Here is a 12,469-nt window from a genome sequence, read left to right as displayed (position 1 = left end):
GCGGCACTAAACTTGGTGCGGCGGCAAACATGGGGAGGCGAGTGCGAATGGGCGAGCGTGAACTGACAGCTGACGGATTCGGCGTATACGCGCCTCGTATGCGGTCGCATCTTGCCAACGTACGCACGCACTCGCTTCTGTAAACCGGCTCTGTTTGGGATGGCCCTTAAAGCAAACCTAGCAGCGTTTACAGAGAGCGGACTGTATAGAGAGTAAAATCGCATTTTTAACCTTGTAGTTAATACACAAGTACTTCCATCCCTCTCTCCTGCTTCGCTTTCCTCACGCCGCAAGTTTTTTACGCTGAAATTTGGAGGGAAAAGCAGGAAATGGAGGTAAAAGGAGAAGGCGTACCTCACTTCGCCTTCACCGCCAGTGACTGATCATTGACAGCCATCAACAGCGCGGCACTATTTGAGGCGTGCCACCCAGTTATCCTTTCTAACCCCCCTTGGGCTACAAGCCTCGTCGTTAGTAAAGACAATCAATCGATTCTTTAATACATCACGTACTTTGCTAAAAGAGCCTATGTAGTCTATATTGCAACTCTTGGTTTCGCAGGTCAGATCAAACACTTCGATTAACACGTCTGGGATCTATTTTACTACCACTAAGCCTACACATGCGCTTGTCGACGTATAATCACGACTTCAGGTATTATTCTTTTTTTTCCTGCTAATTCTCCCTTTATCAAAGCACCCTGCCAAAAGATATTTGCAGAAAACCATCAGATGCCTCCCCCACAATGTAATTAACATATTGCAGGGTATTTCCTCCAGACGTCCATTCTAACTTCCCGGTCAAGCTGATGCTTGATAGCGCTTATAGTAAGCGAAAACATACAACGGAGGCATCAGCAAAACGACGATGACACAAAGTGCTTCGTTTGATTGTCTTGTGCTGTTCCCCTTGCCATAAGCTTGCGCTTTCCAGGAGGATCGTGCTATCGCTAAAAAACGGCGCAAAGGAAAACTTGGACGAAGTAGAAGATAACTACAAGTGGTATGGTTGCTTTACCATTGGTCATACCACCCCACCCAAACAACCACCTTGCAAGATAATTAAGAACCTCGGTGTTAGCTGGGGTACCGCATCTTTGTATTGCAACTCATTTTGCACTGGCAGAATACATTTTCTTTCCAGCAACATGCTCCTTACTGTATTATTTCAACGGAACAGCTGAAATCGCTACAATAACTCGTAATACACACATGCACAAGAAGCACGCGGGTACACGCATGCGTGGCATTGTGGGTCGTTAAAAGAGTCGAGTCCAGCCGTGAAAGAGGGAACATAACTCACCCTCTTCATCGTGACGACGGCGCGTTATTTTACCCTACTACCTACTCGTTGTGATGTGTATTGTTTTTCACCCAACTGTAACGGTGTTTCGAATGACGTAAGGACGTACTAGTAGCCCGGAGTATTAAATTGTTTATAATAACTTGAACTTAAAACTTCCCTTAATCTTTATTTAAGTTGTATGAACGATATCACGTCATCATTTCAGACTTCTGTTCGGTGAAACCCTGAGTTTGATGTTTTGGCAGTGAGCGTTCGCGTACACGCACAGTGCACAGTCCGCGTCAGGCTTGTCTAGGGCGAGCGAGCGCACGGCTTAGGGACCTTAGGCTCGGGAGCGTTCTGGCGACATGTGTTGGTGGCTGCTGGGTTGGAGATGGGGCAGCGTCGGGCCGGTCGCCGTTTTACATGGGGCATTGCAAGCGCCATTACCGAAGAGTAGCGCTTTTCCTCCCCAGTGCCCGCCGTAAGCGGTGACAGGCCAGATAGGCGCGTCGTTTGGCGCGGTGCAATATCATTGCAGGCAGTTACATAATCCCATGAAACGACCGGCGCTAATCTTAATACCGCGCTTAGAAAACGAAAAGAACGTAACATAAATGCCCTGCAGCACTTTCTATTGAACATTTTGTGCGATTGAGTAACTGCCTGCGCTGATAGAGCAACGCCTCAAACGATGCGTCTCCCGTGTCACAGCTTACGGCTCAACTGCAGAACAGAAGCGCCCCTCGCGGGTGGTGGCATCTGCAAATTAGAGTGGCCCATGCTAAACGATGGCCAGCCCGAGCCTGTGCGAGGTCTGAGCACACTCAATGGCAAGCCATGTTCAGCCCAGCACCTCTCAGAAGATGTCGCCAGCGTGCTCCGAACCCGCGCGCTCACTTGCTCTATAGACAAGCCTGACACGCACTGTACAATGCGTAAGCAAGCAATGTGCATGCAATAAATGACCGCATACGCACGAAATATATTTGCGTGTCCGTATGCGGCCACGGTGGCAGTCGATTCAAAGTGTCATGTCGATTTGTCACTTTTGCACTAAATTGGCGCGAAAAATTACAATTTAGCTTTCACGTCAGTAAGGTAAAATAAATGTTCACAATAAGAAATTAAAATCTCTTGCATTATTAGAAGGATTTAAGATTTACTATTACTGGAACTTCCAACAAACCTACCTTCGCTCGTTTCGTCACATGAATCCAATTCAACCAGTTTTCAACTGTGTTCCGGTTGGTTTCAATTTTCAGGCAGCATTGTCCCTAATTGTTGCTGCCGCTGCCGCTGTACATTGTACGGAGGCACACAGACCAGATGCGCACTCATGTCTTCTTCCCACAATGATTTCGGCGTTGTTTCATGGAAGCCAGAACCTTGTACAAAACGTCTGTTCTGTGACTTTGGACAGTCTTCCATTATCGGTCTATCTCAAGACGTTGTACTGGTCATGCAGTATTAATTCCATGCGTAACGGGCAAGTGAGCGGAAGGCATGCAAAAGACGCTCGTGCGAAGCGCAGCCAACACTGTGGAGGTGCTTACTGCTCATCAAATTCCGCATCCGTTTTTTTTTTTTTTTTTTTTGTCTAGGAGCCCAGGCTTTTGCATAATGTCTTACAAAACCGATTTCTGTCTGTACACATCTTTTCGCAGTTTAGAACAAGAATAAGAGTTGTGGACCATGAGAACACACTTCTCTTAAGCTTATCTGTCAGTTTGTGCAATCGTAGCGCTAACATTGTCTTACTCATGGACTTAAAGTACAAAGTCGTGTACTTTAAGGGGGCAGGCTGCGTTATAAACGGCATTGCTTTTCCGACGAAAACACGAAACGGCAGGCAGTGATACCAGCAAAGAATATATCACACACATTGACACAGTTGGCATGGGTAGAGTTTTATTACGCAAACAAAGACGCAAAGATGTTTTGTGCTGCGTAAATTTAAGAGGGATAATAGCTGAGTAGAAGCACTTCTGGAATACAGTTTGATGTGCTTCTAAGGTGTGGTCCCCTCCGGTATACTGTAAAAAATTTCCCCGCATTTCCCCGAGGGGAAGAATGTGAAAGTGCGAATGCACGAGTTGAATTTGCGCGGTTCGGTAATGTTCGCGAAAGAGAGATCACACACACACACACACACAACTACAAAGAAAGAAAGATGCATTTATTCACAGACACCTATTTGTGTTGTTGTTGTACTTGATTGCTAGAGCGGATCTCAGCTTTGAAATTTCGTGTCAGTACTCCTTTAAGCGGGTGCATTAGCCCTTCTCACGCCCGATTCTTGGCCAATCCCCCACGTGGGTATGTGCCATGCACAGACACCTATTTGTGTTGTCGTTGTACTTGATTGCTAGAGCGGATCTCAGCTTTGAAATTTCGTGTCAGTACTCTAGCCCTTCTCACGCCCGATTCCTGGCCAATCTCCCACGCGGGTATGTGCCATGTCAGCGGCCAGGCAGCGCGCGCCCATCTCCCCCCGTTGCCAAGGAAGACGAGGAGCGCGCGCACCCGCAGCTGTTGCTATGTGGACGGACGGCGGTCGCCGGAATTCAGGGTCGCTTATAAAGTGCATTCGCACTTAAAATGCAATGGTTTTAGTGAAAACAATGAGGTAAGGACGATGAACTCTTATACTACAGCCTCGTGGAACAAACTATAAAAATGAAAACTGTCATAAACCTGATGGCTAATATGCGCAAAGCTCTTCGAATAGCATATTGCGTCGTAGTAGTGCAGTATTAATGTCATAAAAAGAACTATTTTAATGCTTTACATGAAGTTCCCCCTTTAGTGACGCTTTCTGACAAGTCATCGGTTTCATATGTGTCGCACACGTGCAAGTTTTATAATCTCCGCAGCAATATGTGTCTCTGCTGGGAAACTTCATATAACTTCTTTCAATGGCCTTTTTCACCGCCCGTTTATTACCTGATGCGATGACTGAGTAGGGTTTCTCAAGGGATGCCCGACCTCTGACTCTTCATTGCGGTATTAGACACATAAATGCGCGTTTTTTCCTCTGACACCACCAGACAACGCGGCGATCGGGTGTGCTCCACTAAGAAAGCGGAAACTTTGTTTGTTGGACCGATAGCGTTCTGCCAAAAAAAACCTAATGCATTTTCCCGTAGGCCGGTTGGCCGACCGAAAAGCTCTAATAAGGTCTCTGGACACACGCCGTACACCGGGCTTCCATTTTGTCAAAACGGTTGATTGAAAATCGCGAGAGAGAACAGTTTCCTGATAAAACAAACCACGCATCGATCATTAAGAAAGAGTACAACATTATACCTTCATCTCATAAACCACGTATCGGTGTACATTTAGATCCTTCGTATAGATGCTTGTACGCAGTGCGCGAAAAATCATCGCATGGGTTCGTTTTTAGGTACGGAGCTCCTTAGGACCGCACAATGTCCGTCCGCGTCCGTGCGCATGGCATTTACAATCGCAAAAAATCACACAGGCTCCGGCAGGGTTTGTGCCTGTGTGTGGTACACCAGACAGAGTTAGTGTCAGTCGTCTTACCCATTGGGCTACGACCGTGAGTTAGTACCCGAGAGTCGAACGGCTTACTCCCTTGCCTGTAACGGTGAGGAGTACCTTAGGACCTCCCAATTTCCCTCTGCGTCCGTCCGTGCGCACACCACCATCAAGCGAAAATCAAGGTAAATTCCATTTGAGGAGTCAGTTGCAGTTTCATTTAGGGAATAATCAAGGTGCAACTAACGGCTCAAATCGAATGACGGTCGGGGCGCAAATCGAATGTCACTCGGGGCGCAACTTGGATGTCATTCCGAGTCCCCGTACTCCGCACCTTCGTCATCATCCACGGAGTGGAGATGCTGCCATTTATTTGTCTGTGGTTTCGGTCTTTGCAGGTTTTACGATCGATTGGATGGAATTTGAGAAAATGTTGGCCGCGCGTTTAGCTTTCGTGCTCCTCCAAAGGATGGTAAAGTTTTCTTAGTCGGGGATGACTTATATTCTCTGCGGACGTGAGGTGCACAGCCTTACAACAAGCAGGATGACTATCCTTCTTGTCGTAAGAGACAGAAGGTAGGTCATCTTACTACACATGTTATCGACCAGTGGATCAACGGGACCATGATACCTAACGACAAGGGTGGCGCGAGGGTGTGAAAAAGAATAGCATTGCATGCAACCCCTCCCCTTGAAGAGTTTGATCACCATCCCTTCTCCCCTTGGGGAACAGCGATAAGTTATTCAGCAAAATGAGGAGACCAGCTATCGCTCCTTTCCTCAGAGTTTACAACGGTGCTTCATACGCCATAGTTTATTTGGTGTCATGAGAACGTGTTGAGAGGCAATGCATGTGCGCTTGAGTGGGATAAAGAAACCCATCCCCGATCACAATGATTTATGTTGTTACCAATTCATACTAAAGAGAAAATTGCTCTAATTTTTTCCAGTTTAACTCATCATGGGAAAGAACAAGGGCCATAATCTCTGCAGAACAGCTACTGAAAGGAGCACATAGCTTGCGCCTGGCGTCACGTTCACGAGTTGCACAGTTGGGTTAACTAAATTTGAACGGAAGGAACAAAACCTGAATGCCAGACGCAACACTAGGACAGCAGGAGGGTTGGTATTTGCCAAAAATAAGCAACGTAGGACATGACGTCAGTCACAGGCAATGTCTCGGCAGTGAGTAGATAGGGACATCATGTCCGGTCTGGCCTGGGGCTATGGTTCTAAAAATACCTTGGTATTTTTATATAAATTTGCTTAAATCAGGGGCGAACCCCGAGTGTCACCCATTTTAAAAAGGTCTATTTCGCGTCCGCCTCAAGACGTATGACGTAGTTGCACTTGCGACGCCGTTGTCGCTGCTCCGCAGAAACTAACACCCACCTTCCTTGTCTTGCATCACAATCGTCTCGTTTGGTCTCAGAGGGTTATAGAGCTTGCTTGAAGTGGACACTTTGCTATGGGCTTCAAAGGACAAAACTCGGAATTCAACCCCAGCACTTATCGCAACATTCTTTTTCCAAGATTGCTGGTATATTGAAATCAGTGCTAAAGCAATGAGGTGCTTACACACTCCCACAAGCAATTAGAATAGTTACCCTGAGGGTAGCAGGACTGATCGCTTCGATAGTGGCCCATTCGGTAAAATGCTTAGGCAGACCACTCAGCGTCCACTACCGATACCTTACGGCAGACTAAAGAACTAATGGAATCGTCACATGTTGCCCTTCTAGGACAATGGACAGAATTCTGCGATGGATTCATCAGTTTTGCCCTTTCAAGCATAAAGCCGACGAGCCTTGTGAATGAAGGGCAAAGAACAATTCTCAGTATATTTCGTTTACCGAGTCCTTCTCGTGAAAGTCTGCGTTTCTTTTCCGTGTCCGTCTCAGTGGTCACAACAAGCGCAACTTACCTTCAAAAGCATGTTACACCAACTAGCCCGACATCAAGCTTTACTGAATTTCATAGCGCCTCCCACTCTGTTATCGAGTCGGCGGGAAGGTGAACTGTTTGAGGAATATATGTAACATATTAGCGCGTCCTATCACGTCCTTTATACGTTAGCTATATAGTGGGTTTACGTTCTGACTGCATGTCTACTTAATTCAAGGCGATTTGAAACGAGTAGAAACAGGCTTTGTTCTCAGCTGACCTAAACTACCATTTCCGCTGATATGTCAGAATTTCTTGGAGGTTATTTTTTTTCCTTGTTCAATATGCCAATATATGTCCTCACACCGTTACTCAGCATTGTTTTCCCATTTTTCGTTCCCTGTGTATGGTTACTTATATCAGGTTTTCTAAACACGGAGATGTTCTATCTATCCTAGCATCCAACGCATCTTTGCGCTTCTCAGCCAAATATATCGGTGCACGAGCATCAGCCCTGACCCCGATTACTGCTTCTGTATACCTTAATCCAAAACTATTGTAATGTCGCTGCAGAAAAGCCACATTCCCTTTTTAGAACCATTTTTATAATGTGGTTGCTGCGATGTCAGCCAATGTCATCACGCCTTGCAGCAACCAGTCATTGTCCCTAAGGTGCTGATTTTGCATATACAAAAATGTTATGTGCCAGAATGTAAGTATATCGAGCAATACAGCTTTGACATTCTCATAACAATGAATTACGCGACAAATCTCCCGTAATCTCGTCAATGCATGAATTGTTAGATATCCCTCAGTCTTCTCACTTAGTCCTCAAAGCGAAATTGGTGGCGTACATGGCAGGCTACAAAGGGAACACTCGTTATACCATTAGTATGGCAATGCATGCTAACATTATGGCTGTTTCTGACTAGCTGGTTGGAATATTAAAAACAGGGAGGCGACGGAGAAAGCGGTGGATTGACCTCTTGGAACAATACGCTGAAGGCAATTCTTAATTCCTGCCTTCCCTCTTGTTTGCTTATCAATGGCAAGCGCGATTAACATACCAGCAGACAAGAAGCAAGAAAGAACAATGTCGATATAGCAAACAGCTCTAAACTGAATAAAAGGAAGGAAAGGAAGGAAAAAAGACGTCCGAAACGAACTTCCAGTTCTCATCAAAAAGACATAGACTACGCAGCAACACACTTCCTTATGCTCTTCTACAATGTTCAGGTCTGCAAATGAATGTGTATTTACAACCTGACAGCACGTGCTTTTTTTTCCCTTTATCCATCAAGTCGCAATGAGTACCATTCACAAAGCGAGATTTGGGCATCGCCATGTCACACGGTCCGTTCTGCCGCGTGGGTGTGCTAGCGGTGTAACTGTATGGCCCAACGTGATGTCCGGTAGAAGGTAAGCGGGTAGACCTTGCTTCCTCAGCGCTAGGCATTTTAACTTGTGCCCCACACGTCAATGCCTAAGGTAAGGCTGTGGCAGCACTGTCACGTTCATAATATCAAGTGTAGAGCACAGCCTCGTACAGTTTTTTTTTTTTCAGTGAATAAACTCTCGCACAGAGTACCAGAAGCACAGTGATCGCTAGCCCTCGAACGTAAGGCGTAAAAAATACTACGTTGAGGATCACTTCAAGGCACTACGGCCAACGCGACATTCATGTTTCATAAGTCGATGTTCAAAACAGGAGTGCCCGAACACTGTCATGTTCATGCTATAAAGCATGAAGCACGACCTGACGCATTTTTCAATGCATAAAACCCGGAATAAAGTACCGGGAGCATTACCAAAGCTAGCCCTGCCCCAAAAGGCATCAAAAACTGCATGTGAACTCACCAAAAAAAAAAAGACCTACAACGTCTCCTACCGTGCAGCTGTGCGATTACAATGGTAATACAGGAACAAAATTTTATGCTCTAAGTTCTGTAGTTGTAGCTTGAAAACGAAACAAAATACTTCTAACGTGAGCGTGGGTCCCTACTTGAATGTTTCCATAGAACCATACTGGCCGCGGTCTTTGGTCAATCTCCGTGTCGATATGTGGCATGTACATGTCAATGCGCGGGCGTAAGTATTGAGCCCTAATGGAATGAATATTTATCGGTTCTTATTTACAATCGTGACGAAATCTACAAGGCAAGATGAATTTCCTAACTGCGTCGTAGGCATTTTGAAGCAAGCCACAGTATTTGAACACAAAATCTGAAATCATAACTTACTCTCAGCGTCCACTATTTCCTAACCTTATACGTCCCACGATACGCAATATTTCAACGGTGCAGCAGTGTCTTAATAGGCAAGGTGTGTTCTTGCACCTGGGTGTTCTTTTACCTAAACAGTGTTTTTGGGTTCTTGTACCTGGAGTGTTCTTGTGTTCTTGTACCTGGAGAGTGGGGCGTTTTACAGCCTCATGTTATATTGCAATTGCCGGCTCTCAATTCCACACAGTTACACTGACTGCAAATATGCTATGATTTCCTAGGATGCCCCTCCAAAGACATCATTTGGCTAGGCACCCCGACGACTGTGTTTTTCTTCTGTCACCCGGGGATGCTGTGCATTATGACCTGCTTTATAATAGCGCTGCCTGGTTTAGAGAAAACTAGCTGCCTCACAGGAGCGTTGAATCGCTGCTATCCTTAAAGCCCCACTTCGGTCGAATGACAATTCGTGTAGATTTTCTGCGACCAAAACAAAATTATGCCTCATTCGTATCCTATACTCCTTCAAAATTTATGTTTTGTTACAGGAGCCATGAAGACAAAATATAGCCTTCTTCAGTGTGAAAAAAAACTAGCCTTTGTTAACTTACCCAGTTCACTTCCAGGCACGAAAGACGCCTTTAACCGAAACGTGCAATATTATTGAAAAACTTTCTAATTTCCCCCTAACTACTCTAACAGTGACTAAATAGCAGCGGATGTGAAGCGATAGAGGCCAGCACTAAAACATCGTTATCGGTGTGTTAACTGAACGTCAACATTCAAGTCCTACGATCAAACAGAATCAGAGGCCAATTTCAGTCTCACAGTCATGTCTCTTGGCGGTGACCTTGGTCGGCGGCTGCCAAGATTCTGTGACGTCATAGAGACTTCACCAAAAAGTGGCTGTAAAGTCGCCACGGCTTCATCTGGTATCCTTATTATACCGAAGTCGTCGATAAAATTGTTGTCATTGCTATCGGCTCAAAGCGGTCTTTTTAGTTAACCAAACTTGTATCCTGTCTTCATGACCCCAAGTACGTATTATGCTGCCTTGATTTGTTCGCTACTCTTATTTGTTAGTTCTTGTATATCTCATTCCCAATACGTGTATTCAATACCATGAGACAGATAGAAGCAGCACCCGTGGTAAAGGGATTGTGATATCCGCTTCCAAGACAGAGGAGCCGGCAGGGTCAAGCTTGCGACTTCCGAAGTGTGCAAGGACATCGTTTTTTGTGTCTGTGCTGTGCAGCGTGCATCCGACGTGCTACCGATGATGAACCACGATGATGACCACACAGCGACGCACATACACGGCGGCGTACGCACGGTTACCGGCGGTGAACACATAGCGGTGAACACAAGGGGATCAGTGATGCACACGCTGCAGCGCACACACATCCCTGGACAACGTGGACACATGGTCTATCTCGCGCACATGCTGACACGCACTCACCTATCAAATTTACCTTCTATAGAAATATCCCTTATTACGATCATTCGCGAGATGCATCTGTAAATGTAGCGGCCTCATATGCTGATGCCGGTGAGCTTTTCGCTGACTTCCCACAGCTTCGTGGCAAGCACCGGGTCCTCCGAGCTTTTGCTGGGCAGCGCTCTTCGGCAATCCATGAAGTACTGGCCGGTGACGTTGGCCACATCATCCGATACGGCGAGGTAAATCGACGTCTGCGCGCCTTCCTTCGGAGTCTGCGAAGCGAAACATTAGGACGTGTAAATTTATTCCAAAGAACCGCCATTGAGGTTCCACGAAGAGCTATTACTGCGAGAGTATACGCTCTATATGTTGGTCGAAACTCCGGTGTCCATAGCCACACAACATGGTCGAAGGGTGGTTGTTGATGGTTTCGTATATTGCCGTTGTCACCAATGTACGAAAATCACTAAAGTGGCGAAATAACAAAATTTCAGCCTGACAAGAGAGTACTGGAGAGGTGCCCAGTTGAATGCAAGCTTTGCAATAGACAGCGACCCAGAATTCCACTCCCTTCCCAAGGCTGTAATTCTCGTATTGGGGAGCACAGAAATGCCAAAAAGTGTGCATATTCTGATTCTTTGCACGACCGTCACGAAGACAAATTACGTCCAATAAAAGCTGCGCGAGATATAGTATAAAAACCTTATGGTGGCATTGCAACGATTTTACCACTATTCTCCTAAAGCGCCACCATCCGCTGTGACTTCAGAAGTGATTAAGGAGAGAGAAAAAGGGAAGGAGGGGCAGGCCCCTGTTGCAGACGAGGGCATATCAGTCACGGCGTCTGTAACGGGGAGGACCGCGAATCTTGCAATGTCTTTTAGCTACGACACGAACCGCAACCGCCATGAACGGCGTAGAAACTGCCTGCAAGATCATTTGCCTGCGCCGCACTTAAAAGGACACTTACGTGAGTAGATAATTTATGCAGTTGCCGCACAAGAATAAAGAGCCCAAAATTAAAAGCCACGTTTTAACAGGGGATTGACGCGTTTCTGTTAATAAAAAGGTGCGTTCTAAATTGCTGCTTCCATCATACCATCCTCTTCGCCGTTTCGCTGACGTCATCAAAGGTGATGCACATTGAAATAACTGCAGGACAAATGCACCCTATTGTTAGCATAGCAAGCTTTACGTTATGTTCGGGAAAAAACTAAGGGTAATAATAACAAATAATGCGGAAAAATTAAATTTCAGAGGGTGTAGTAAAAGCACGAAAACAAATTACAAACCAGTGTGACGTCTTTACGGTAGTTCCCATGGAGGCCGCGAATGGTGTACCATGTTTTCTTTTCCGCCGCCCGTTGTAGATACACCGTAGATAGGTTTATTTTTTTTTTCGTTTTGTTGGTTTAGAGTTGTGTGCTTCATCGGCACCATTTGTTCTACTTTTTATTCAACTTTCTATTTTGGGTTTCGCTTCTTGCAGTTTATTGTCTTTCTTTTTATTTTGTTTTTGCTTTCTCTCCCATGGTTGTCTTCCTAATCTCCCGCATCCACCTCACTGCATTGAAATCATCCCCATCTGGCATAGCAAGCACTGCCACTAGAATAGCTGAGCTCTCCAGTCGACAATAAAAAGTTTTCCGTCTGTCTCTCCCTAAGGCTTTAGAGTACCGCTAGATAGTCAAATAATAGATTACATAGGTTAACATTCAGAATACAGCAACGACTTCACACGCATGGACTTGGGTGTCACTGTAAAGCAAAAATTACACTACGGGGAAGTCATGGGCCTCGAACTTAGGCTACAAAAATTGCCGAAAAAAGAGGCACATCGGAAAAGAACAGAATCTTAGCCAACCTTGCCGAAAAAGTAGAAGAGTGCGTTCATGACGATATTCATGAATCCCACGTAGGTGCTGTTGATATCCGTCTGCACGGCTCCGGGATGAACCACGTTGGCCGTTACACCTGAGAATAGAATTCATAAGATGAGAATAGAGTTCATGCTAGCCACAGCGCTGTTTACACGCCAACTACAAGCGCAAAGCACGTGATGCACACGCGAACAACGAAACGCTTCTTCGGCTCCGCCAACCGCGATGCGCTGAGGCAAGCGACATCCGTTGTTGTA

The 12,469-nt window shown here is 45.8% G+C and overlaps 1 protein-coding gene across 1 annotated transcript in view; it reads right to left on the bottom strand.

Moving 5' to 3' along the window:
- Positions 1 to 3,191: 3,191 nt before the first annotated feature.
- LOC144148938 (retinol dehydrogenase 11-like) overlaps positions 3,192 to 12,469 on the bottom strand; it is a 34,568-nt gene continuing 25,290 nt past the window's right edge. The window contains exons 6-7 of the mRNA XM_077680465.1: positions 12,197 to 12,306; positions 3,192 to 10,604 (exon numbers count right to left, since the gene is read on the bottom strand). Coding sequence (XP_077536591.1) covers positions 10,425 to 10,604; positions 12,197 to 12,306 — 290 coding nt within the window. The 3' untranslated portion in view covers positions 3,192 to 10,424. The remainder of the gene's footprint in view (positions 10,605 to 12,196; positions 12,307 to 12,469) is intronic.

The sequence above is a fragment of the Haemaphysalis longicornis genome, unplaced genomic scaffold, assembly GCF_048455015.1.
Source record: "Haemaphysalis longicornis isolate Haplotype H1 unplaced genomic scaffold, Haemaphysalis longicornis Haplotype H1 scaffold_8, whole genome shotgun sequence".
NCBI lineage: Eukaryota > Metazoa > Arthropoda > Arachnida > Ixodida > Ixodidae > Haemaphysalis > Haemaphysalis longicornis.
This window is presented reverse-complemented; position numbering and strand designations above follow the sequence as displayed.